We start from the raw sequence: 27,528 nt of genomic DNA, 5'->3' as shown, positions 1-27,528 counted from the left end.
CTCTAGCCTGGGCAAAAGAGTGAGACTCCGTCTCAAAAAAAAAAAAAACAAAAAAAGAAACAAGATTTTCATTGTGATGAAATCCCATTTATCAATTTTCATTTTCTTTTGGAAGTTTTAGAAATTTTATAGTCTATTTCTTTCGTTTAGGTCTGTGATCCCTTCCGAGTTAATTTTTACATATGGTGTGAGGTAAGGATCAAAGTGGGCAGAGAGGATGGCTTTGTTCTCAGTCTTAGAGACTCAGTCATTTTTTACTAGCAAACACAGTGTTATCTGTGGGTTTTCACAAATGCCTTTTAACGGTTTGAAGAGATTCTCTTCTGTTCCTGATTAGTTGAGAGTTTTTTATCTTGAATTTTCAAACACTTTTTCTATGTCTTTTAAGGTTATAACATGTGGTTTTTCTCCCTTTAGTTTATTAACAGGGGGGTGACATGAACTCACTCTTGAATGTTAAATCAGCCTGAATTCCTGTGCTTGGTGTGTGAGTCCAGTCACCGCTCGGTCTTGGTGTATGATCCGTTTTGTATGTTGCTCGTATGGTCTGTTCATGTTTTGTTGAGGATTTTTGTGCCGACGTCATGAGGGATGTTATTCTTCAGTTTTCTTGGAAAAGGCAGGTGAGGGTGGAGGATGAAAAATCAACAAGGGGTTGTAAGAAGACTTTCTAGGGAGAGCGTTGTGCTCACTGTGGAAAATGAGTACGTTTCTAAAAAGTCTCAAGTCTCAATATATAAAATGTGTAAATTTTATTTTGTATAAATCATATTTTTATAAAATGTAAAAGTTTTTTTTAAAAGGCAGGGTGGGAGGAGATAATTTTATGGCTCTTAATATTGTTGCTTTCATAACAAATTTTTTTTTTTTTTTGAGACAGAGTCTCACTCTGTTTTCCTGGCTAGAGTGAGTGCCGTGGCGTCAGCCTAGCTCACAGCAACCTCACACTCCTGGGCTCAAGTGATCCTCCTGCCTCAGCCTCCCGAGTAGCTGGGACTACAGGCATGCACCACCATGCCCAGCTAATTTTTTCTATATATTTTTAGTTGTCCGGATAATTTCTTTCTATTTTTTTTTAGTAGGGATGGGGTCTCGCTCTTGCTCAGGCTGGTTTCGAACTCCTGAGCTCAAACAATCTGCCCACCTCGGCCTTCCAGAGAGCTAGGATTACAGGTGTGAGCCACCGCGCCCGGCCATAACAAATTTTAACAAGTAAACTTTTAAAAAATTTCCAGACAACCTAGGTCATGTGACCGTGGTGATAGTGTAAATATTCTTTACAATTATCGTGGTGTTAAAAAAGCTGCATCTTAAGATTAATCGTGATCACTCCTGTTCTCATCGAGGGCTTGAGAGCTGCCTGCCTATCTTTGTCCTTCCCGGCACCTCATACTCACCTGCAGGTGGGACCCCAAATGTCATTCTCACACTGCAGTTTAAACAACAACCACACCCATAATTCAATCTTCAAACCTTTGATGCTGAGCGAAAAGTTATTAAATGAAAAATATTTTCATTCATTATAATGAAAAAAATAATGTTTTATCTCAATTCAAGATATCAAGTGTTCACAAATAGAAAAATAAATCAGCTAAGTAATGAGAAATCTTATAGGAAATGAATACTGTAGAAGTAAATAGGCTCAGTCCGAGAGTGGAAGGCCGTGCCGTGGAGCTTTGCCGCGTGCACCGAGCGGGGGCAGGGCTGGGGCCGTGGGGAGGGAGGGGCCGGGCCTGGCAGACGCCTTCCTCTTTCCCGCCCCCAAGTCCTCAGTATCCCCACCTTCGAGGAGGAGCGTGGCTGTCTTACTCTCACACGGAACTTAAATTATTGCTCAGAAAAATGTCTCAGGACTAACAAGGGTAGAAACGATCACACTCCGAAACTCAGGAGGGCAGCACACGCACCGGACATGCAGAAAACACGCCTCACCCTCTCGCTTGGCGCACACACGCAGAGAACTGACCCCTGGTTTCTTCCCACGCTGTTGTGTGGAGGAAACGGGTGTGTCCCTGTCTGAGGTTATAGTGTCAGATTAAACATTTCGTAGCATATTTAAGGTGTTTCGGGTGAAGAGGTCGTTAGACTAAAAGACTCGTGTCTGAACGGTGGCGTCAGTTCTCATGGATGCTCAGAGCCGGGTCGTGGGCCGGGCGGCCCCTGTGCGGGGAGCGGGCGGTGGGGTGTGGAGAGGGTGGGAGACGGGGCCGCCTCCTTGCCGCGGCAGACAGCGAGCGCGTTTCTCTCTGTGCCAGACACCTCCTCGGGCTCGGAAGACGACGGCTCGGTGCAGGGCGACTCCCAGGGGACCCCGACCTCCAGCCAGGGCAGCATCAACATGGAGCACTGGATCAGCCAGGCCATGCACGGCTCCACCACCTCCACCACCTCCTCCTCCTCCACGCAGAGCGGGGGCAGCGGGGCCGCCCACCGGCTGGCGGACGTCCTGGCCCAGACCCACATTGGTGAGTGCGCCCGCGGCTGTCCTCCTCGCTGTCCGCTGACTATCTGTGCAGAGGCTGTAGAGCCCGTCCCACGGGCAGAGCGCGGGGCCCTCCGGCCCTGGGGTACTTGGTTACCTGTTTCAGGGAGCTTGCTCTGCGGCTCACCCCCCGGTCTGTCCCACGGTGGGAATCTGGGGCTTTGTGTTTGGAAAGGAATCCTCGTTCCTTAGAGAAACGTGCAGCCGTGTCTGCTCATGTGCTTTCTCCTCACTTCCGCTGAAAGATGCTCCCAAATGAAACGTTAATGGTGCCGGTGAACGAGACGGGATCTTGAGGTGGAGTTGCCCTGGCTTTGGGGATCGTTCGGGGAGGCCGGGGCTGTACCCCCAGCTGTTTTCTGCTGTAGGTGCTCAGGTTTCTCGGCACTTCACGTTTCGTGTGTAGGTTCCGTAACGAGGAAGATTCTCTGGGTTAGGAAAATCCCGAAGTTAGGGAGCGTCGCCCTGAGATGGCGTGGGAAGGTGGAGTGAGAATCGTTTGTTAGGGGGTGCCGGCGTGGGCTGGGTGGGCGGCGACGAGCCGCACCTATTCCGCCTGCACGGGCCACGCCCGCCCCGTGGCCCGTCAGCCGTGGGCGTCCAGTCTGCCCTGAGCCCTTTCAGCTGTAGACTGAGATTTCCAAACAGCTCAACAACGAAAGTTTTTCGTGAAGCAAATTACCTGCGTTGCCTACGGTTCAGTGTCACCTTCCCATTAAGGCAGCCGCGGGCAGGGGCCACGTGCCGTGGATGACGCAGCCCGACATGCGGGTTCAGGCCCCCTGGTGCCGAGCTACTGTGGGAAACCTCGTCTCTGAAAAACCCGTTAGGAAACAGGTGAATGTAGCGACTGAATTAAATACTCCACAGATACTCTGGAATGTTTATTTCTAAGTCGGTAACTGCTTGGCAGTCAGAGCTGTGCCCTGTTGCATCGCCGACTGAGGTTGGCGTGGACGGCTCGTCCCTCGGGAGAGCCGGGACTGCCTCAGTCTCCCCGAGCTGCCAGAATCTCGAAGTCACTTCTCCCTGCTTTTGCTTTTCAGTGAGGAAAAAATGGGAAAAATAATTTGTTTCCTTTGTACCTCTCATACTTGCGAAAGGTAGAAAACGGTATCCTTTAAAAGTTTTTAAAGGGATATTCCGACGCCACGTGGCATTATTGAACTTCAGATTAACACGTTTTCAGAAACGTGTGTATTAACGTGAGTTAGTAACCTCTATTTGAAATCACGGTGAGTTAAAAATTTTACAGAAACGTGTAACCATTACGTGTTTTTAGTCAATAAAATGTCTTCTGTGCTGGGGACCAGGATGGTGGCTCTGGCCCCGTCCTTGCCACTTGGAACTGTTCGGATTCTTTGATTTCGTTCACTTTTAAGGAAATGCTTCGAATCTTACCAAGAGAAGAGCATATTTTTGAACAAATTAATCACTGTGCTTGTTCTCCCTGAGTCTGTACTGGGAACACGGGAGAGAATTACAGCGGGAGAATCACGTTTACCCAAACTGTAAACGGTTTCGCTCTCGTGCATGTCAAGGCTCAGCATGACCTGAATATAACGCTCGAGCGTGTACCATTTCAGTCATGTCTGACTTGGTGCAAAGGTGATTTTCCTAGCATATCTGGTAACTTTCTGTAAGGACGAAATTTTGGGGGGGAAGAAAACAGTGGCAAACTAATGAGACTTGATGAGGACAGGAAAGTTAAAATACGTTATTTTTATGGCAAAACGAAAGAAGTAAAAAGTCAGAATCGCAGCATTTGACCTTTTACTGAGATCATCAGAGGCCTGACGAGAAAACAGCACGAGGGAGGGAGTGTGTAGACGCTCCCTCCAGGCGGGGTGTTCCGCGGAGACCCAGAGCCGTCCTTGCCCGCGGGAGACGGGCCCAGGGCCTGAGAGCAAGGGTGAAACTCGTAGCGGAGCGACCCTGACGTGTGGCTTGCGGGGGGGCAGCCGCGGGTTTTCTCTTGACTTTGCAAGCACTGCGCGTTGACCCGAAGAACCGCAGGCAGCCGTGCTGAGACGACGCAGAGCCCTGCGGCGAGGCCCTGATCTGCGCGGTGTCCCCGTGCCCCGAGCCCACGAGCGCTCAGACCGCGTCTACGCGCCGGGGAGCCCACGACGCCTCACCCACCGACAGGCGTCTCTCGAGCACCCGTTGCGTACGAGGCACTTTGAAACACTCCCCAAAAGCCGGGAGTCCTGGTCTCTGTCGGGGTGAAGTGGGGCGCGGCGTGTCGCAGCCATGCAGACGCCTGACGCCCCACGGAAGCAGCCGCCTGACGCCCCATGGAAGCAGCCACGGCTCTGCAGCCTGCGTGATATGATGAGCATGTTTTTGTGAATACAACTATTCAGTATCGTTCAGGCTAAGACAAATAATAACGTACCTAACATTCCTTGGTACCTCGCCCTTTTTCAAGAAATATCCCAAGAACCCTGCACGTGTTTACTCATTTAATCCACCCTGCGTCCCTGCGAGGTCAGGGCCGTTTGACGGTTGAAGAAACTTATGTGCAGAGCGTGATGCGTCCCGAGACCTCTGGGACTGTCCAGAGCTGGGTTTTGGCTCCAGAGCGCAGCCCTGAGCTGCACCTGCCGTGGCGGATGCGAAAAGTGCCGTCCCCGTGAGCAAAGACGTAGCTCGTGCCGTCTTGTCCGCTGGCTGTTTGAGAACGTTATTGGGGGTAAAACGATCCAGTGAGTCACGGCTCCCGTTATGAATTACGTCTGCAGTTTTACCTAACTTTCTTCCGTTTGGGGCAATATAAGTTATCTTAAAGACCATCTTTGGCTGGCTTTTGTGGCAGACTTCGGTTCGGAGTAACCTTTTTATCTTATGTTGCAGAAGGACGGATGCCGTCTGTAGGTCCCTTGCTGGATGTGGCGTCTTCACGGCCCCGTCGCTCGCGTGGCCTCCCGGGTGACCGTCACGGCCGTCAGCAAACCTCACGCTGTGCTTCTTTACAGAAAACCACTCTGCACCTCCCGACGTGACCACGTACACCTCGGAGCACGCCGTGCAGGTGGAGCGGCCGCAGGGCTCCACGGCCTCCCGGACGGCGCCCAAGTACGGCAACGCCGAGCTCATGGAGACGGGGGATGGTACGTCCCGGGCTGAGGCTCTCTGGCCTCCTGGGGAGCCGACCCTATCTGTGCCGCGGCCGACGTGCTTCCCAGATACACGGCTGAGCTGTTGCGTCCCGTCGACGCTGGCTGCGGTGGTGCCGGTGGTTGGGGAGAGGCAGCCGCGGGGAGGTTCTCCCCCGTTCCTTGTGCCCTTAACCCGGGCACGTCCCGACTACAGCGGCCGTTTGCATCACTGAACCCAAAGTAACATGACTCGGACTTTATTTTTCGCTTTATTCTACTTTCCTTAAGCCTCAGTCCTTCCCAGGGCCCCAAGAGTTAGAGTAGAATCTGACGGTGAAATGAAGTTTCTTTGTGCACAAGATGGGACGGGCGGCCCCGCTGGGCCACCTCTACCCGGGCCTCGGGCCCCACGGGGGTCGTTCCCAGCCCACAGTCGGGTGTTGACAGGCGCCTGCCGGGGGCCATGTTGGCCTTGGAGGACGTGCTTGATGTCATAGGGCGGGGCCATCTGGGTCCTCTCTCTCGTTCATGGATTTGGATTATTTATCTTGAAATTTTAAAACTTCGTGGCTTTTTCAGTCATCACTTCATTTAGCTGATTTTCAAAATGACGTGACATTCATCATTGTAAGCCATCAACGCGACACAGGACGGGCGTATTTCTAGTGGGCGTGGGTAGACACTGGCTTGTTCTGTCACACAAGGCCTGGCTTCAGAGACGTCGGCGGCTGTGCAGTAGCTCGCGCAGCCAGGAGTCTGCTGAGGTGCGTGTCTGGGCAGCAGGTACGGGCCTCGGCCTTTGTCAGGAGAGAGCAGGGCCTGAGCCCCTGGGTTCCTCGGGAGCCTTGGGCAGACGTGGGAGCTCCCGGGCGCCAGTCCCCGGCAGCGTGCTCCCCCAGCCCCGTGAGGCCTCACGACAGGCGGCCGTGGGGGGGTCCTCACGGCCTCGCCAGCCGTCTGAGCCCAGCAGAAAGTTCCCCGAGGCAGCGTGAACACGAAGGCCACGCTTTGCAGACGACAAATTCTGCCCTGAGCGTTAGAGGAGAGGTCACGCGTGTGCAAACCCGAGGCTCTTCCCCACGCAGGACAGCGCAGCTCATAAAGCGTCGGAGTCTGCTGCGTCCGTCCGCTCACTGCGTGGCCGGGGCTGCCGCCCTGTGAGTCTGTCCGCCCAGCGCATCGAGCCATCGCCCTGGGCTGCGAGCGTATCCGGGTCTCGGGCGCAAAGGGCGTGGGCCGTGCAGCGGCCCTGGGGCGGTGCCGGGACCTCTGGTTTCGGGCCGTTATGCTGTGGCTGCTTGTTCGGATTGTGACGGCCGCTTCGTCTCTGGTTCCTCTCTTGCAGGGGTGCCCGTGAGCAGCCGGGTCTCCGCAAAGATTCAGCAGCTCGTCAATACCCTCAAGCGGCCCAAACGGCCCCCGCTGCGGGAATTCTTCGTCGACGACTTCGAGGAGTTGTTAGAAGGTGAGAACCTTTCCCAACCCCTTTCCTCAGGGGCTCCTGTGCTCCCGTAGACAACAGGCGTTTTTTCTTCAAGGCCTTTTTATTTTTTAAGAGCGGTAATCTTGGCCTTCACCGGATGGCGGGAACCCGGAGAAGAGGGTGTAGGTGGCCACACTGTGGGCAGATCTCTGCCGCTGGTGGAGTTCGTTGTGTGAGCCAAGCCGCCGCTTAACAAGCGTGCAAGATTTCAGAAAACCTTAGCCTGCAGCACAGCTCCGGGGAGCTGCTAGGAGTCATCTACCCTCCTCCTCTGCTCTCTGCAAATGCAGTGGCTGAGTCCTCTTGAGCCTTTGAACACAGACCACTGAAAACTGAACCAAAATACGGGAACTGCTGGTCACGTCGCACCTGAACTCCTTGTTTTCTTATTCATTAAACCATAAGTAAGACATAGCTGATTTTCTGGCCAGCAGGTGGAAATTGTCAAATATAAACTAGAGACAAAGCTTTTTCAGAAGTGGGAGAAATAATTTCACTTTCTCACTTATCTAAAGAATTCAGCAGATGGTATTTTATTATTAAATATGATGCATTTATCTTGGTTTTCTTCAAGAAAATACTCGTTCTGTGCTCTGTTATTCAGAGTAGTTGTAGCAAATTTAAATCTACAGCTCAGTATTTGAGGGCAAAATACAATTTAGCAAGATTTGAGCAATTTGGAGTCCTGAATCATCAGCGTAGGTTGATAATTGAAATTTTAAGTCTGGTGTTTCAGCCCTAGGCTCTCAGCACGGCACGGTGTATGCTTGTACCTGTCGTCAGTTTGCGGATGTATTCAGATCAACCTGAGCTATCCATCCCCAGGTTGCCTTGGAAATTATAAGGATTGAGTTTTTTCTAGCATCCAGGAGGCTAGTATATAGACTCTGATTCTAGGAAAGTGTGTTTTCTGTCAGCTAATAAATTTATACCTGAAGTATAAACCATCTCGCGTCTTTAAAAAGAATAGAAGAGTCATCGTGCTAATACAGTGTTTTTCTTGAAAACCTTTTGTGTCGAAACATACGTAGTTCAACAACCAGATCCAAACCAACCAAAGCCGGAAGGGGCCCAGATGCTGGCCATGCGCGGGGAGCAGCTGGGCGTGGTCACGAACTGGCCGCCGTCGTTGGAAGCCGCGCTGCAGCGGTGGGGCACCATCTCCCCGAAGGCCCCCTGCCTGACCACCATGGACACGAACGGGAAGCCCCTGTACATCCTCACTTACGGTAATCCCGTGAGCCTGTCCGTGTCTGTGCGTAACCGCTGCCACGTGTGCGGAGACGAATAGCTGTTAGGGCGGCCGATTTACATTTTATCTTTCTGGTATAGCGGTAAATGGAATCTGCTGGGCTTGGTGGCTCCCGCCTGTAATCCCAGAACTTTCAGGGGCTGAGGCAGAGGGATTGCTTAAGGCCAGAAGTTCAAGACCAGAGCCTGGGCAACATAGCAAGACCCGACCCCCTAAAAAAAATTTAAAAATCAGCCAAGTATGGTGGCACCTCCTCCAGGCCAAGCTCCTCTGGAGGCTGAGGCGGGAGGATCGCTTGAGCCCAGGAGTGCAAATCTGCAGTGAACTATGATTGCACTGCAGCCTGGGCCGCAGAGTGAGACCCTCTCTCAAAAAAAAAAAAAAATGAGAAAGAAATGGAATCTGAATAAATTTCTTTTAGGATAGGAAGTTGATTTGGTTTCAGTATGAAAAGTTACTATTTGTTACATGTTTTTTGAGTTAAAGCCAGAAATGGACACTTAAAGCAGTGATCATACTAATTAGATGTTAGATTTTACTTCTTGAACATATATGTGATTTTTGGGGGGAGGGAAGCGTGCTTTCGGCAAGCATGGGTAGTTCGAGAATGTGCATCTAAACTCTTTGATAGATATCACTCTGAAGAAACAAAATGTTTCCATAGTTTAGAAAGCCAGAGAAACAAGCTTTCGCTTAATTCTTCATTCGATACAATTAGTACAGTCTGTAAACTTTTCGTGATAGTTAACTGTAGCAGAGGTGCGTTTCTCTTCGTTCTGTGGACAAATGGAGAAAGCAGATGGCTCGGTTGTTTCTCCCCGTCCGCTTCAGCCTTGCAAAGATACTAACCTGATAACTAAAGAGCAAATTGGCTCCTGTTGTGTCTGTGTGTGTACGGTTAGATGACCTTTGCTAACCTTCTGGTTTTCTCTATATAACGCCAACATGCCCCCGAGTGCAGGCGGGACAGAAATCGAGTTCTGCATTATCCATCGAGGTTGGGAGCCGGACGTTACGCTCAGTCCCGGAGCCTAAGCACACCTGTGCGGTTTCTGGACAGAAGTGGATTTGGGTTTCGGGACGCATGTTTTGTGGCCCTGTGTTTTCGTGGTTTCATTCGGTGGTTTTAAATGGATCCTGGGTGTCGCCCATGACGAAGGACAAGCTTCACGTGTTTTTTGAATTGTGCTCTTGGAAATAGGTTTTATTCGGTCAGAAAGATGGGAGACGTTTCCGTGTGACCCTCTCTGGCCAAGGTCAGCCTTAGAGCTGATTGTGTACTTGGAATCGCTGGGTCCTGACAGCTGGTGGCTCTAAGGCCACAATTTCTTCATCGCTGTCTTCTTTTCTCTTTCTTTTCTAATTCGTGACCACACTCCAGGTGTTTGGAGGAACTTAGATGCCAGAACTAGGAAGGCGCCGTGACCTTCCCTCACCCTCCTGCCCTGCGGGTGGGTCTGTGGTTGTCGCCGCTGGGCCCCTTGTGGCTGCAAGTCCAGCCCTCGGTCCCCCCGGCTCCCCCTCAGCACTGTGCTCCATGCACCGCCGCCCACTTCTCACCCACGGCCACGTGAGGCTAAGATTCGCGCGCAATCGGGCTGCGCCGACGTCCCTGCTGCGTCTCCGTCTCGGTCAGGCGGCAGCTGCCGCGTCTTCTGCCATCCGCCCCAGAAGCTTCACCTACCCTGCCTCCCTTTCCTCTTGGACAAATATAAAGTATAAAAACATCAGGCGTATTTCAAGAGTTTTGCCCTTTTCGAGCTCTCTGTTGTCGACTAGCTTTGGTATGAATTTATGATATCGACATTAAGATTCTCAGCTGAGAATGAAGTTGCAACTTAAACTAGAATGGTGCTGACTTGTTCATTTACAACACGTTGGTTTTTTTTCTATTAGAACAAATGGATTGTAATTGTTTGTCCAACTATAATAGTTCCCTCACATTATACACATTAAAGAGGTCTGAAGGCACAAAATATGGTTTTCTGTGTGTGTGTGTGGGGTAAACTCCCTGAGTTATGTCTAATGGGCTGATGACTATTTTAAGGAAAAAACTGTCATCCCCCAAATAAAATACCGCACAACTGTAAAGCAGCCAGTCTGGAAGACTGACCGCATTGTTGAGGATGAGAACCTCACGACCGTGGGAGGAACAGGAATAAAATCTGTGCCTGGTTACTAAGTGCTCAACAAATAGGCTAAAATGCAAACCGTAACTTTGTTTCATCACAGCTTGCTATGATGTTAATAAAACAAAGAAACATTTTTTGAGCACATACTATGAACCAAGAAACGTCCTAGGAATTGGATCCGTCACAGATAAAACATTCTCTTTGCTCCCTAATGACTAAGGGGAGAGAAGTTGACAAATCCTGTCACAGGTAGAGAATAATAACACTAATTTGGGTGGTAGCAATTCCAATATGAAATAAAACAAATTCAGGATTTGTTTTGATTCAAAATATGTTGTAAACAAATCTCTGATTTAGTTTTACATTTAGAATAGGAAAAGGATTAAATGGTGATTGCATTGAAACAAAGTAGTTAAAATTGCTTCTCACTTTATCATACTGTGGTTGCGTTAACATCACTTCTGATGTACCTTGACTTCCTCTGAAAAGCTGTTAACAGCTGAAGTCTCTGAGCCTGGGTTGTAAAGGCCTTTGTGTATTCAAGAACTCGTTTTAGGTTTTAAAGCCATTTTTATTCCATCGCAGACTATTCACTGCCGCCCAGATGATGCTGAGTTGATGTCTGCCGTGGACGAGGCAGGGATATAAAACGTGCAGGTTCTAATGAACTTTTCTGATTTCATGAAAAATGTGTTATTTTTTATTTTCTGTGCATGAGTTATATGCAACTTGAAAAATAGTTAAAGCGGCTTCCAAGGTAAAGAGACGTGGTGAGTTACATATGCTTCACGAGGCCCCAGGCTCAAAACTATCATGAGTTAAATACAAGTCACGTGGCGGTTAATGTGTTAAAAACCTCCACTACTCTCCTGCTTTCACTTTATGTCCAGTTTCTGCTCTTGCCCCAGTTTGAGTAAGTTGCAGGCCACACACACCAGATGCAAAAGGGATGTACATGTTGGACTTTCATTTGGAGACGTCATGCTCTATACGCCGTTTAATGTGCACGTATTTGCGTAACCGAAATTGTGTGTAGCATGGTACAATTTAGTCTTTGTCATTCGTATTGGCAGGCAAACTGTGGACGAGAAGCATGAAGGTAGCTTACAATATTCTGCACAAATTAGGTACAAAGCAAGAACCTATGGTACGGCCTGGAGACAGGGTAAGTGCGATTTTTCTCAGAATAATCATCATTCCTGAGCATAAAAATTACAGACACATCCTGTGGGTGGCTGAACTAATGCAGAGCATCTTCCTAGGCTTTGGAAAAGGCATCTATGATGGCTAAGCTGAATAGGGCTTTAAGATGTCGTAGTAGGAGCTATGGCAGGTAAAAAGACACACCACACATGAAGCCTGCCTTTAACAAGCTTGTAATATCAAAACACTGTAAAGACACATTGATAATTAGCTTTTATATAAATTGGGAAGTGATAAAGATCCCTAAGAAGAGGCAGTAGAGATATAGCTGAATTCTTTGGGAAAAATAAAGAGATCTTTTTTATTTTAAGGAGGATCTAGAATCTGAGAAGGCTTCTCGGGGGAAAATGTGAACCTGTAGCTGTTGGTCAGGTACCAGGAAATGGTGTAGAAAGGAGCTAAAGCCATGCACTTGGACAGTAGGGCTGAGTGTACGAGATTCACTTGGACAGTAGTGGTGGGTATAGGAGATTCACTTGGATGGTAGGGCTGAGTGTACAAGATTCGCTTGGACAGTAGTGCTGGATATAGGAGATTCACTTGGATGGTAGGGCTGAGTGTACAAGATTCGCTTGGACAGTAGTGCTGGGTATATGAGATTCACTTGGACAGTAGTGCTGGGTATAGGAGATTCACTTGGATAGTAGTGCTGGGTATAGGAGAGTCACTTGGATGGTAAGGCTGAGTGTACGAGATTCGCTTGGACAGTAGGGCTGGGTATAGGAGATTCACTTGGACAGTAGTGCTGGGTATAGGAGAGTCACTTGGATAGTAGTGCTGGGTATAGGAGAGTCACTTGGATAGTAGTGCTGGGTATAGGAGAGTCACTTGGATGGTAAGGCTGAGTGTACAAGATTCACTTGGACAGTAGGGCTGGGTATATGAGATTCACTTGGACAGTAGGGCTGGATATAGGAGGAGCCTTGCAAGGAGAGTCAGGAAGAAGATGGGCATCAGTTCAACAGGAGAGGCCTCAGCTAGGAGTGTGGGCTTGCAGCTTCTGATTTGCTGATGCCTGTTCTGCTCTGTGAATAATTATGTACAGTGAAATACCAAAGGAATACAGAGGATTAAATGAAAGGAAGCCATGCGGGTTCATGAAAGTTAAACGTGTATGTATTTGTATAGTATCATGCTGCAATCACTATGGAGTCACCAATAACACGGGATTTGTGACTGGTTCAAATATTAAAGGAAAATTTAATGGAAATGCTATGAGTACAGATTGCAGGGGGAAAAGGTGTTCAGTTTTGCAGATGACCATCGTTAATATTGTTTGTCTTTCACATAAACTAAAGAAAAAGCATATGATGCTTATTAAAAAACTGGTCTTACTAAAATGCATTTTTACGTAGAGCACCTGATTTTCGTTCCAGCATCCCTTCTTTCTTAGAATTTTAATCCTGCTGTCTGGCCGTCCCTCCAGGTGGCACTGGTGTTCCCGAACAACGACCCTGCGGCCTTCATGGTAGCGTTCTACGGCTGCCTGCTGGCGGAAGTCGTGCCCGTGCCCATCGAAGTGCCGCTCACGAGAAAGGTAAAGAACTCGCTCATTAAGGCCCATCAGAGGGAGGGGACAGCCCAGCACGGCTGTGTGAAAATTTGCAGACGTAGTTTTAGAAAACGGCTTCTCACCACGGCCGGGTGTGGATCCAGATGCGCTGAGATGTTTTCACTGTTCCTGGGGTCTGCAGGTTTTCCTCCATCATCTTAGCGAAGGGAGCAGCTTTTAGCACATATGGCGCGGCCTAACCGCAGGATGTGCCGCTCCTCAGAGGTGGAGCTTCAGTTTATTTGGTGGCAGAACATTGAGCTAAATAATCTCAGTCAGTAAAGCAGGTGTTTGAGGACATCCTTCAGTTGGACAGTAGGGCTGGGTATATGAGATTCACTTGGACAGTAGGGCTGGGTATAGGAGGAGCCTTGGAAGGAGAGTCAAGAAGTATCATGTATGCTAGGATCTGGGTGAATGATAGTTTTTACACTTGTTTTTTGGGGGGAGGTTTGTTGCTTTTGTTCAGGTGTTTTGGCATTATCCAGTCCCAACTTTACCTATGATTTGTCATATTTTAGTCTATAATTAAAATAAATAACTAAACTTGCTATTATAATTATCATTTCGTTCAGTTTTAAAGAAAGCAGAGTTGCACATATACATGCTACATATCGATGTAAGTTTCTCAAACCGTGTGGATAATTTGTTCATGTTCAAGGCAGAGTTACAGTAACTTTAAAAAAGAAACATCAGGGAGGAGGTTCTAGCAGAGCTGATGCTGGGTTCGCTGAAGAGGGTTGTCTGGCACTGCAGAAAGGAGTTGGCCACCCCGAGGGACAGCCCCAAACCTGGGCGGATGACGTGCCCTCGGACACCACCCTCGGCTCATCTGGGCTTCCTTTCGCTCATCTTTAGTGAGCAAACTGTGTGGGGTGACTCTTCTAGCTTCAAAATGCAGCGATTACTGTAGCCCAGGCTGAGTTGCCAAAAAAAACTTCCACTGTCTCTGTGGCTACTCTCACGTTAAATTTGTTGATTCAGTATTTGAGAAACCCGGCTGCTGCGCCTCGGAGCACATCATGGGTAACTCTGCGGTCTGTGCAGGTTACACGGTTGCCTTCCAAACTCTGCCCCTTCCGTGTGTCGACCCAGAATAAGTGACTGAGAAAAAGATCTCAATCAGCGGAGGTTTATGAAGCCAAAGTTGAAGATACGCCCGGGAAAAACACAAACCACGACAAATCTGTGGCCGTTTTTCCGGAGGGGAATTTGGGAGTTTCGGTGTTTAAAGGGGAGTGGGGCCTACAGAGAGAGAAAAAAGGGGCTGGAGGTACTAAGAGAAAATGGTTACATTCTGGTGAGATCCAGGAAGATCTACGCTTTACATAAGAAAAGGCAAATGTCAGAAGGGAAAAAAGGAGTGAAGGTAGCATCTGGGTATGCTCAGGTCCCTGGGCGGGGGGCAGCGTGCCTGAGCTGCCTGAGCTGTACCTGTGAAGGTAAACTTGTATCTCGTCACTACTGTGGCGTCAAACAGACCTCAGCTTTGCTGGGCGTAGCCTGCAGACCCACGGTGACAATTTGCACGTCCTTATGGCAGGCCAGCAGGGAATGTCCTTACAGAACATCTGTGGGGCCTGGGGCCGTCACCTCCCCTTTTGCATAAGGAACTGGGTGACAGTGCCGAGATTTTTATTTTCTTTTGCAGATAGGAAGGGAGAGAACGGAAACGGAGGGGAGGGGCGATTGCTATGTTAATTTCTTATGAGCAAAACCAGCGAGTTGCCCGCATGTCTGGCAGGGCTGCAGGTGTGACCCCAAGGCTCCCTCCACCAGGTGTGGAGAACCTGCGTGGTTTGCAGCCAGCACTCCAGGTGTGCGTCAGACATCCGGTGAAGTGCGTCCTCATCTCCTGTGTCCCGTGGTCTTCACAACAGCGGGGGAGAAAAGTGGAAGGATTGGGGTTTTGCTAAGCGTGACAGCTATGTCCTGCTGGGTAATCGGAGCCACTGTTAACCCCAGTTTCGATATCTGATGAGGGGTGTGTGATGCTCCTCTTCATTTGTTACTTACTTCGGTGGGCAGAGGCTCTGCAGAAAATGCTCCGAGTTCTCTGAGCAGCGGCGAGATGATGATTTGGGGGAAGCCGAAGGCTGCCGAGAACACGGAGACCAGTTGTGAACGGTTCAGTCACCAGACACGAAGCATTTGTTCTTAGGAGAAACGATTATTTATCTTTTCCCCTTCACACGTATAATTCAGATTTGTCTATTTTAAATGTCTAGCCTAGTGTCTTCCCAACCAGGGTTGGTTCTCACAGGAAGTATTTGGGCGGAAAAGGGGGGGGGTTGATTTTCCTGAGGAATGTTCTAGCACTGCCTTCTGGGTGGCACAAGTGCCAATACCATGATCTGAGAACGTGAGGCGTAACTTCAGGTTCTGCAAAGGTGGCCGTCGCTTGGGGCGTGAAATGTGTCCCCGTGACATATTTTTAAGATGCTTTGAAATAATGGAATTAAGTACTATTCAGATGGAGACTGATATAAACCACTCATTTTAACCGTGTTAGAAACCTTTTTAACGGTGTTCAGATGGGATGAGGCCGTTCAGTGGTGCTGGGGGAAGGGGACGGCTTTGCCCGGGGACGGGGGGCACCTGGCAGTCCCCTTTGCCGAGGGCACCTCTTGCACCTGAGAAGCCATCGGGTTCCCTGTGTGAGGCGGGGCAGCGGGGGACGTCTCAGGAGGGGGCTCTGTGGCCCCGGGTTGGGGGGCAGGGCAGGGCGTCTCTTGGGATTTCTCCTTACGCCGAGGGGACCCTCGGGACGCAGGTGTCACCGGTGTGACCTGCATGGGGGTGGGGGCCGTGGAAGCCGGGGGAGAACCGTCTGCCCCACCCCTCACCTGGCAGTGGAGAAAGTGGACCGATGTGGCCGTTCCTCCGTCCCCGCAGGGCAGCCGGACGCGTTGGCCGCGAACCCGCGTGGGGTGGCTGGCGAGGACAGCCCCGTCCCCCAGGGCCCTGCCGCCCAGTAGTGGCTCGTTTCAGCGCTTCAGTTATTTTGTTGATACGCGACGTGCTCACGGTGGGGAGAGGGTGACCCGTCTCCATCCGCTGGCCTGGCACCCGCCCCAGACGTACCTGCTGCATCTTTGGTCTTCAGGTGTTTTAACAGTCGGGCGCTCAACTGTGTTAGGCAGAGCGTGTCCTCAGCCCTTTCTGCTCCGTAGGATGAGTCTGTCTTGCGGCCTCATAGAATTGGAAGGAGACACGACAGTGACCTTCTGACGAGACCCCTGCGTGCTTCCCGCACACTCTTCCCGCTCATCCCTCACAACTTTGCACCCATTTTACAGATGAGCAAACTGAGGCCAGGCCAGCAGAGTCCAGAGTCTGTGCCCTGAGTCGCTGTTGGCTCAGGAAGAGAGAAGGGGCTTGGGGGTTCGTTCGCCTCCCGGTACCCAAGCCTGGGCGGTGTTTTGCCGGCTCTGGAGCCGTGTGGTGGATTCTCAACTCCTCTCGCTGTTCCCCTCGCAGGATGCAGGGAGCCAGCAGATCGGGTTCCTGCTGGGAAGCTGCGGAGTCACCGTGGCCTTGACCAGCGACGCCTGCCACAAAGGGCTGCCGAAGAGCCCGACGGGGGAGATCCCGCAGTTCAAAGGTGCGCCGGCGAGCTGCGGAGCTCGCGCCCGTCCCGGCCTTGGTGTCGGGGGACCGGCTTCTCTCTGGGGGGTGGGGTGGGGGACACGCCTGTTGCTTCGCCTCCAAGCCCCACGTTCCCGCGTGCTGCCGTCTCTGGTGACGCCGCGGCTGCCGGGCTGTGGGGTGCCGCGGGTTCGCGGAGGAGGCCTGGGTGCTCTGTGGGTGTCTCAGGCTCCAGGGGACGCGTAAGCGCCGGAGACTCGGTCCAGCCGGAGGTGGGGTTTGAGCTTGTGCCGTGAGGGGGGAGAGGCGCCCTGCAGACCCGCTTCCTGGGCAACGTCCCTAAAAAGAGCCTGTCGCTGGTTTCCAAGGTTGGCCGAAGCTGCTGTGGTTCGTCACGGAGTCGAAGCACCTCTCCAAGCCGCCGCGAGACTGGTTCCCGCACATCAAAGACGCCAACAACGACACCGCCTACATCGAGGTGAGCCGGACACGCCGCCCGCGCGTCCACGCGTGTTCCGGGGGGGATTGACGTGCATTGCGACACGTGCGCACGTCCAGAGTCCGGGGACTCGGCGCCTCGTGGGGCTGGACGGCCGGAGGACGTGGCCGGGACTCCGCCGTCCGACGCGCTTCCCCGCGTCTGTCTCCTTCCAGTATAAGACGTGCAAGGACGGGAGCGTGCTCGGCGTGACGGTGACCAGGATCGCGCTGCTGACGCACTGCCAGGCCCTGACGCAGGCCTGCGGCTACACGGAAGGTGGGGTGGCCCCTCCTCGCCAGACCGCGGCTCCCGGGAGCGGGGTTCCGTGAGGCGCCCTGTCCCCAGGGACACGCGGAGCAGAGACCACCATCGGGGGGTTGGGTTTACGCTCAGCGCACTGACTGTCACTCGCTGAGTTGGCGCGGCAGCTCGGCCGCCGTAATGAGACATCCCGGACAGGCAGACGCGTGTCCTTGCGGCTCATGGACTGGAGTCTGAGTCGGGGTCCCGTGGGGTTGGTTCCTGGTGAGGCCGTGTCCTCGCCTGGCCCGTCCCACGCACGCACAGGGTCGGGGACAGGGAGAAGAGACTTCTCTTCTTGGAGGCGCCTGCTGTACGGGGAGGAGCGAGGGAGAGCGGGAGACGTGGCGTTAGTGGCGCGCAGGGCGGGCAGTGCAGGCGCTCACTCCCCTCGGGGACGAGGACGGGACCTCAGGGAGCCGGGCCTTGCGCGGGGCTGGCTCTCGGCTTCGCTGCCGCATCCGTAACGGGGATCGTTTCCGGGCTGCGTGTGTTTAGCGCCCTCCTCCGATGGTCATCGAGGCGTCTTCTGTCCCTGTCCCCAAGCCCCCACCCCTCCCTCGCCACCCACACCCAGCCTCGCGGACGCCTGATAGCGACACGGGCCCCGGCGTCACCCGTCCCCACATGCAAGGCGCGGGGGCTGTAGGCACCTCCCTTCCTGCGAGACGCTCCCGAGGGAGGTGAAGAGAAATCTTTAATCAGAAGGGAGAAGGAGAAGAAGGGGGGAAGCACGTGAAAGAGGAGCGTGGTTCCAGGAGCCGTGTGGCGAGCTCGCGCTCCCCGGGGACCCTCGGGTGGGTCTGAGCCTGGAGGGGGCAGAATTTCTGCCCAGACACGGGGAAACGATGTTTTCCAAGACCCTCGCTCCCCCCTTACGTGACGCTGGATTTTGCCGCGTCGTGGTCCGCGCCGCCCGTCCCGAGTAAAAATCTGCTTCCTTCTGCCGCGCAGCGGAGACCATCGTGAACGTGCTGGATTTCAAGAAGGACGTCGGGCTCTGGCACGGGATTCTGACGGTGAGTGGGGCCCGAAATTCGCCCTCGCCGCCCCGGCAGGCCACAGCTCCTGGGCGGGAAGCGGCGGCGTCTTCTCCCTCGGGCGCTCGCCGGATCGAGCCGGTGGCTCTGCAGAGAGGCCGGGCCCCTCGCTCCGCCCCCGCCCCCCCAGGGCAGCACACGAGCCCCCGACGCCGCAGAGCCCACTGGGTCCGGCGCGCTGTCCGCGGTCCCCGTGGCTTTGCCGCAGGGCGCGACGGCGTGTGCCAGGTTCCGGCCACGGCGCGTAGGTGCTGGCCGGTGTTTAAGTTTATTCTGGTCACCCGTGAAAGAGAAATGGCTCCTTTAGGAGTCCTGGTCTGCGTCCAGCAAAGCCACACGGAAGTCTGAGTGTCATTAAGACGGACTTTCCACGGTCCCTTACGTTCCAGGGTAACATTTAATTGACTAAATTAATTTTGCAAGAGAAAAATTAATATAACCCGCTAGGAAGAATTAAGCTTCCAGAACATGGAAGTCCATTTAAAAATGATCATTCAACTGAAGGTCTTATTTAAAAGAGGATTTGGACTTAAACTCCTCGATTCTGCCAGGCGTGGTGTAGGAAGGGCAGAGGGGACGGGGCGAGCCTCGGGGTCTCTGCCCGGCGGGCCGTGCCCGGGCGGCGCCTGCAGCCTCTGCCCCCGCGCTCAGCCTTCCGCTCCCCCACGAGGTCCTCTCCTGCCTGATCCCCGCCGGCCGGCCCTCCGTGTCCTCCCCCCATCACCGTGGCGGAGCAGGTGTCCCCCTGCGCCGTGCCCGCCTGCTCACGTCGCGGCGTCTGTCGCCCCTTCAGAGCGTGATGAACATGATGCACGTGATCAGCATCCCGTACTCGCTGATGAAGGTGAACCCGCTCTCCTGGATCCAGAAGGTCTGCCAGTACAAAGGTCGGTGGCCCTGGGGTCTGGGGGACAGAGCTCACGCGCCCCTCCTCTGTGATCGTGGCTGCCCCTCGTGTTCGGCGTGGGACGGGCCGAGGCCCGAGTTAACAGACTTCTGCTTTTCTTCTTAGCAAAAGTGGCCTGTGTGAAATCCAGGGACATGCACTGGGCGTTGGTGGCGCACAGAGACCAGAGAGACGTCAACCTCTCCTCTCTGCGGATGCTCATCGTGGCCGACGGAGCCAATCCCTGTGAGTGGGGCCTGCCGCGAACTTGAACTTGTCCCGAGAGGCCCCCGTCTTCTCGCTCTCATTCTTTGCACTTCGAGTTTTCTTTTTTTAATCTGTGTCTTAGTAAAGAAGTTGTCTTAAAATAACCAGACGGTATTATTCGCCGTAGCCCGAAGGCGCGGTAGCGTCACAGTCAGGAGCGAGGCATTTGCCGGCACACGGCCGTGGGAAGAGGAGAAACATCTCAGTTCTGTAGAGAGAGCTCCTTTTTTAATTCTGTTTCCCCAGCCGTAAATGGTACCTAAATCATAAGTTTTACGAGGGCTAGATGAAGTAACCCCTAAATATAGTTCTTCGGCACGTAGTAAGTGCTCAAGAAATACTATTACTATTTCATGGTCTCTAGTACTGTTGATCAGTAAATTATCACTGGGATTTCGTTATGACATCCCGTAACAAAAAGACACTCAACCTAAATTAGTTCCACAGAAAACTGTCACTACACCTTGAGAGATGTTTCAGTCGGCTGGAGCTCGGACCTGGCTTGTTTCTGTGGGGAGGAGACGCAAAGCCAGAAGCAAAGTAAACTGAATGGAGGAATGAATGTTTCTAACCACGTTTATCAACCATGGAACGTATACACTTGCAAACTTTCCTGAGTTCCCGATACGCAGATGTAGGCGTGTGAGCAGATACGTTTTATAAAGAATCCTTTTGTTTACAAAATAATTCCATAAATCGCGAACTAATTTAGTAAACGTGTTTACCTGTAACCGTGCAGAGCTGCACATCTCGCATGCGGCAGGTAAACCGCCGTGTTGGGACTGGCTTAGCGGTTGGCTCCCGGTGACTATGCCTCAGTCTCATAAATACAGGGGAGTGTGTCCTCTCTGGGTCACGTTCGGATTCGCCCATCCCTCAGGACTTGCGTCCTGGAGACAGTGGAGCAAGTCTCAGGAAAGTTAGCAAAGGAAGCTTGTCGTCTACAGAAACATCTACAGTGTAGACGTTGCGTTTGTTGCATTCTTGAGTTCTGTAAGTTGGGGTTGTTGTCTTTCTTCGTAGCATAAATGGTGAATCGCCCTAAAGGAACGTGTTTCTGCGCTGCCCCGGCCCCGACTGCCCACCTGTTCTGTGTCGTGGGTGCTTCAGCCCTCCGACCCTTGCCCTCCGACCCTTGTCCTCTCTCCTCCAGGGTCCATTTCTTCTTGTGACGCGTTTCTCAACGTCTTCCAAAGCAAAGGCCTTCGACAGGAGGTCATCTGTCCTTGCGCCAGCTCGCCAGAGGCCCTCACCGTGGCCATCCGGAGGTACGTGTCACGTCAGTTCACGTGAGATCGGCCCTTGGGGACGCGCTTATCTCTGCCACGTGCTGGAGTGTGGGTTCTTGGGACCAGTGCAGATTCATTCTTTAGAAAAACGTTTCTCACCTCCGTTTCCTTGCGTTTCCTGGGTGAGGGGAGCTCGGTCCACAGGTACACGGATCAGTGATGTCTCGTCCTCGCAGGTTTCCCAGATTTTCATTCCCTCCCGTCGGTCTCGGGTTTAGTTTGGGATGTTGGGCGGCGTGAGGTTTTTGTAGCCAGGCGCGTACTGCAAAGACCCTGTTTCCAGATGAGGTTGCAGTCGCGGGTACAAGCGATTCTCTGTCGTGGGGGACGCGGTTCAACCCACAATAGATTCTGAAGCTTACGGTTTCTCACTTTCACATTGAGCCTCCATAGAGGACGGTGTAGCGTCAGGAAATTGTGGCAGAACCACTGAGAACACCCTTGTTCTCATTTCCAAGTTTTGGTTTGTTGGAGTCTTTGGGAAAGGAGAGGCCAGAGTACTACACGTTCCAGCGTTCTGAGCTCAGTGCGTCCAGGTGGCCTCCTGTGGGTTTTATTATTTCGGCTGACTTCACTTTCTTTCTGGTTAGCCCTGCCCTTTTTGATTCTTACATGTAGAATAATTCTATTTCCAGACTCTTTTATGCTTTTTAAAAAAAATACACCAGTTACTTAATTCAAACGAGATCTCCTTATGCAAATTTTAGCTTTTACGTCACCCCATTTATATCTTTAGGTTTGCTATAAACCGTAATATTTTAAAGTTAAACAGCAAACTTACATTTATAGTCCAACTTTTAGATCTCAAAACTACATTAAAGATGAGTATATGGAAAATTATAGAAACAAATTTAGTATTGACCTAAGTTGTGGTCTCCCCCTTAGACCACATTAGAGAATCTTTACTTTTCAGGGAAAAAATGTCCACAATCTTGGAAATAGTTTATTTATTCACTAATTCGGTGAACAGATCTTTATTACTGGATGCTGTTCCAGGGTGACACACAGCAAACAGAACAGACGCTGCCGCCTTGGAAAGGTTGGCATCTGGGGACGGGGTGTGGGGCGGGTGTGTTTCTGTGAAGTGACGAGAGGTCCCATATCTGAGCCAAACCCGGAAGACCGGGGGACGGCCACGTGGACATCTGCAGGAAGAATGTTCTGGGTAGAGGTGGAAAGCTGCACAAAAGCCCCATGCGGGCATGAGCTGGGAGCCTGGGAGGAGTGGAATGGGAGGGCTGGTCTCAGGCAGCCATTGTGAACACGGTGGGCTCTCGAAGACTGCGCTTCATTAACCTCTTCTCCCCTGACCCACAGAGCATTGTGCAGCATATGCCTGTCGTCCAAATAGCTTCCCTTAAAGCCGGCTGGCAGAAGGGCATAGCGTAGATCTTACTTCGGATTCTTCTGTATGAAATTGGGCGTGAGCTACATGGTGTGCGTCTGAACCAAGCTAGACGGTCACCGTGTCGTGCCGTTCTCAGACGATTCTGCCTCTTTCCAGCCAGACCTTGCAGGGGGCGGCCTCAGGGGGAGGCAGAGGGTTGGGTCTGAGAGATTTTATGATGTCCTGGGAACTCAGAGGTAGAATTAGGGGACGTGTCGCCATCTGCCCCTAAACAGAATATGGCGGCTCCTTGACCGCGTGGCTGGCTGGCGTCCTCAGAGTGCCCTGGGTGTGCGGCTGACGTGCGCTTCCGTGGCTGTGCTGCTCTGTCTGCGCACACTCAGACGCAAACTGCCGTTACAGGCCCACAGACGACAGCAACCAGCCGCCCGGCCGGGGCGTGCTCTCCATGCACGGGCTGACCTACGGCGTCATCCGCGTGGACTCGGAGGAGAAGCTGTCTGTGCTGACGGTGCAGGACGTCGGCCTGGTGATGCCTGGAGGTGAGCGTGGGCCTGGGGCGGGGGGCGCTGCGTTTCGGGGCGGGGATCCTGACCCTCGTCCCGTGGGCTGATCGGTGGCTGAGCGCTCGCCTGTCTCACGTCACCCCGTCCCTCCGTCGCTCTGGCGTGAGCTCTCGGGCTTCACTTCCAGTCTCCTGACATCTTCGTTAGCTTCAAACACCTAAGGCCTCGTGCTCCTTCCTCTGACGAAGTAAAGCCCCGAATGCTTGAGAACGAGGCCTCTTTGCGCACGGGGACCCCGGGGCGCTCTTCCGCGGATGGCACCACGAACCCTCTGCCCCACGGTGCCCGGGCGGCTCTCCCCGCTCTGACCCGGAGGACGTGCCCGCCAGCGCCCGACTCCCCGGCTGGCCTTCCCCGAGGCTTTTCGCAGATGTGTGCGAAATCCCAGGAACGTGAGTCTGTGGAATCAGTGAAGCTCGTTTTTAGCAATTAAGCCGTTGTTTTAAAGTCACAGAAACCCTTTCCAGAGGTTCACAGAGACGACCGCCTGGGCGAAGGGCCCCACCTGCCTTTCGCCTGCCACGCAGTGACTCGGGCACCTCCCGGGGGCCACGGGTGTGACCCGCCGCCCTGTGGTTTGCGCAGTGCGCTCACCTGGGCCCTGGCGTCGTTGCGGGACCACAGGTGTCGGCATTTAGGCTCCTCACTGTCTGCCCCCGAAATGGAGCTGGGGTCCCCGCCCGGAGCCTGGCTCTCCTGACCAGCCCCTCCACGCGCAGGTGTGGTCTCGCCCCCGTAGCAGGACGGCCACGCCCAGCGTGAGCAGCACTGGTCACGCGTGTTCAGCATGTGCAGGAAACTTCACAGAGATCCCAGCCTGAGTCGCGCCTGGAGGGTAGACGGCCACTCGGCCAGGCCTCCTGGCTCCGATTCTTTCTTTAAAAAATACATTTCATTTTGAAGTCAATAGTAGAGCCCCACGATGGACTCGTTGAAAGATTCTGGAGGTTACACCATGAAAATCCTCCCTCCCGAACACCGGGGCATCCGCAGACGGTCAGCGTCATCGGGTCACGCGCGGAAGCCTTTGAGCAACGTTCTCTGAAGGACTCGCCCTACGGGGAATTTGAAATCAAAGATCGAATTTCCATGAGACACCGGAAGCTCAGACGCCACGTTCGGGGGAGAGAAGCGTCGACAGACCGAAGGGAGTGTCTGCGCTGCCTGATCCGCGGAGTTCCGGTGCATCCTGGAAGTCACACCCGTGCTGCCGCCAACACGCGTGTAGCGGACGCCCTTGCATTCGCTCTGCGTGCCGCCCTCACGTCCAAGTGACAGACGCTGTTCCCCTTACGTGTAATTCACGCGTTAAAATCAAAGCACTCGAAACTGCGTATCAACGTCACAACTGTGCAGCGTGACGTGTTCCCGCAGCGTGAAGAATCACGACTCTCTTTAGGGGACGCGAGTGGCTGGCCGACGGAGACACGCGCAGTTTCTGTTCTCGCGTGTCCTCCTCTTACTCGTTCGTTCCTTCCCCACCCCCCTCCCCGCCGGCTCTAACACGCGTGTGCACCATTTGCTTCCAGCCATCATGTGTTCGGTGAAGCCGGACGGGATTCCGCAGCTGTGCAGGACGGACGAGATCGGGGAGCTCTGCGTGTGCGCGGTGGCGACGGGCACCTCCTACTACGGCCTCTCCGGCATGACCAAGAACACCTTCGAGGTAGGTGGGAGCTGCTCCGCGAGCCCCGCCCCGGGGCGGCCTCCGGACGGCGCGGCCCGTGCGTGGCAGCGGGTGGGAAATGTGAGCGGGTTGTTGTCGTCCAATAAAACGTGTTTGTGTTAATTGACACAGTTTTCCTTTCTCCTGCCATCTTCTGTCTATGGCTTTTGGTGATGTTATCAGCATCGTTCTGACCTTATAACAGGCGTCAAGAAAGAATAATCATGATTTCGTAAAAATGGGCCTTTTAAAATTTGTTACTCACCTTCTCCTATTTAGCAAAAGTGCCAGGCGAGAGGTGGGTGATGCAGGACATGTACATGCGTGTGCGTGAACAACTTCACCTGGGGAGGGCCACTGGCCGCCCCTACAGCCTCTCAGCTAAGCTAGACGTGGCCGGTGTGGACCTGAGACTTGAACACGTGTGCGTTAAGTGTGTGTGGTGTGTACACATTTGTGGGGGTGTGGCAGGTGTGTGTATGCACATATGTGTGCTGTGCACACGTGTGCGGAGGCGTGTGCGGCGGGCATTGTGTGGGGTGCACACGTGTGCTGCACAGTGAGCAGAGACGTTGAGGGTTAGACTCACGGGCTCGGTGTTCAGTGCCGCGTCCTGGGGTTCCCAGAACTTTTATCTTCTCACCCGGCGATCCCGGCCTCGGGGGCAGCGCGGTATTTGAGTCACACGTGAGAAAACGTCAACCCCGTGGGGACACGTTTCCCCAACGTTTAGAGCTTTGGTTGTGGCTGAACAGGTGTGTCGTGGTGCCTGTCCGGGCTGGCTTTGTGGAACGTGAATTCAACTTTCTAGAATATCCCTCATCGCCAGAGCTGGATGCGAGACCCACCCCTCTGTGAGATGCCCCTGCGGGTCGGAGGGAAAGAGGTTTAGACTCTGAACTCCGTTTGATTTGATTCCTCTGTATATTTCTCTTTTCAGTGTATTTCCGACAAGGAAGGGTAGCATTTTAATGAACGGGGATCAGTTACTTTATAGCTAACGTGGGCCGTTTAAAATGCACCTTGGTTCTTCCTCTGTTACTTCTGTGCTGTGGTTTTACAAATGAGAGAATTCGTTGCCCCCCCTCAGATGGGGTCGTGCTGTCTGGGTGTCCCCGGCTCCGCCTTCCGGGGCCTGTGGGAGGGGAGCGGGCGTGAGGCTCCCGCGCTTCCTGGAGGTGCGGGGCCGGTTCAGCCTCTGCTGGGGCCCGTGGGTGGGAGGAAGCCGCGGTCGCCTTGGGAGCCGGCAGCCCCGGCAGGTTGCTCAGGAGGTGGACTCGGGCCGGGCGCGGCCGTGAGAGGTGACTGCAGCTGTGTCCCCAGGTGTTCCCCATGACGAGCTCGGGGGCGCCCATCAGCGAGTACCCCTTCATCAGGACAGGCCTGCTGGGCTTCGTCGGTCCCGGGGGGCTCGTCTTCGTGGTGGGCAAGATGGACGGCCTCATGGTGGTCAGCGGCCGCAGGCACAACGCCGATGACATCGTGGCGACGGCGCTGGCCGTGGAGCCCATGAAGTTCGTCTACAGAGGAAGGTCGGTGGCGCTTGTGAGCGAATCGGGCACGTTTTTCTGTAGACCGTGCTTCTCACGTGGGTGAGAAGAGTTCAACAGTTGCGTAGACGCCTCATGTATCGTGACTCAGTTTCCCCTTCTGTGCAGTTGAAGCAGCTGGACTCTGACGTTTGAGAGTTCAGCTAGTTCTGAATGCACAAGATTTTGTGTTAATTTCCTGAGCCCCATGAAAATATTTTCACTCACTTTCCCTGTAAGTTATATTGTCCGTCTGAAACTTACTTTTAATAAATAACTCCACAAACTAAAGGTCCGAATACTCACCTTGATGCAGCTCGGAAGGAACCAGTAGTGGAGTCACAGGTTTGCTCGGAGGAGCTGACGCCACCAACTCCCGCCTCTCCCAATCTCCTCTTCCCCACCTTGCCCGGCACAAGGGAGAGGCTCAGTAGTTCTTGGATTAGCTGCTACGGCTCTTGAGTTTTTCGCTAATTTGAAGGAAGTAGTAGCTGCGTTAGAACCTTATGTTCATTGGAGGCTCGTGGAAGAGGGAGAAGGTGGACGCTTGGATGTGCCGTTGCCGCCTCTGAGTCCTCTTTAGAAAAACCACAGCCGTCTGTGCAGAGCGCGCAGGACTGTCGCGCTCGCGGCTGCGTGCTGGCCATGCGGGCAGGGGTGTTCGGCGGAAGGCAGCGGTCCCCGGCGGGCAGCTGCTGCTGACGTGGAGGAGGTTGGGATGCGAGTGAGGTGGCCCCCTGACGTCAGCAGGTCTGATGGTCGTGCGCTGACCCCCCTGCCCCTGACCCGCGGGCGCCGTGAGGGCGTGTGTGGCCCCCGGCCGTTCTTGCAGTGGCTTTTGGAGTGGTGGTTGGAGCTGCATCTCCTGCGCTTTGCGGCCGATCACGGTTGTGGGATTCCTGCTGGGAGAGTGTCCCCGAGGCCCGCTCACCCCGCTCCTCTGTCCCCGCAGGATAGCCGTGTTCTCGGTGACGGTCCTCCATGACGACAGGATCGTGATCGTGGCGGAGCAGAGGCCGGACTCCACGGAGGAGGACAGCTTCCAGTGGATGAGCCGGGTGCTCCAGGTCGCACCCTGCCCCCTTGCTCGTTAGGGTTAGGGCCTGGCCCCAGCAGCAAGGGGTCCCCTTTCCCTCCGCCCGTTTGACCACAAAGCACGTCTGGCATCCAGGAAACTCTCCGTGGTGGGGGTTAGGTCAGGACTTTGCAAAGCTGCCCGTTCACGCTGGGCATTCATTTTTCTCTAAATCTCCTCATTTACTGTTTGTGTTCTTTTTTTTTTTGAGACAGAGCCTTACTCTTTTGCCCGGGCTAGAGTGAGTGCCGTGGCGTCAGCCTAGCTCACAGCAACCTCAAACTCCTG

The 27,528-nt window shown here is 53.3% G+C and overlaps 1 protein-coding gene across 1 annotated transcript in view; it reads left to right on the top strand.

Moving 5' to 3' along the window:
* Positions 1 to 27,528, top strand: part of DIP2C (DIP2 disco-interacting protein 2 homolog C (Drosophila)) — a 114,409-nt gene that overhangs the window by 30,210 nt on the left and 56,671 nt on the right. Inside the window, exons 5-14 of the mRNA XM_012664942.1 lie at positions 2,256 to 2,465; positions 5,461 to 5,595; positions 6,929 to 7,048; positions 8,098 to 8,295; positions 11,524 to 11,615; positions 13,080 to 13,190; positions 16,686 to 16,809; positions 17,162 to 17,271; positions 17,448 to 17,550; positions 18,529 to 18,593. Coding sequence (XP_012520396.1) covers positions 2,256 to 2,465; positions 5,461 to 5,595; positions 6,929 to 7,048; positions 8,098 to 8,295; positions 11,524 to 11,615; positions 13,080 to 13,190; positions 16,686 to 16,809; positions 17,162 to 17,271; positions 17,448 to 17,550; positions 18,529 to 18,593 — 1,268 coding nt within the window. The remainder of the gene's footprint in view (positions 1 to 2,255; positions 2,466 to 5,460; positions 5,596 to 6,928; positions 7,049 to 8,097; positions 8,296 to 11,523; positions 11,616 to 13,079; positions 13,191 to 16,685; positions 16,810 to 17,161; positions 17,272 to 17,447; positions 17,551 to 18,528; positions 18,594 to 27,528) is intronic.

This window comes from Propithecus coquereli, unplaced genomic scaffold (genome assembly GCF_000956105.1).
Source record: "Propithecus coquereli isolate 6110/MARCELLA unplaced genomic scaffold, Pcoq_1.0 Scaffold94, whole genome shotgun sequence".
In the NCBI taxonomy this organism is placed as follows: domain Eukaryota; kingdom Metazoa; phylum Chordata; class Mammalia; order Primates; family Indriidae; genus Propithecus; species Propithecus coquereli.
Note: the sequence above shows the minus strand (reverse complement) of the source record. Positions and strands in the feature narration are given on the sequence as shown.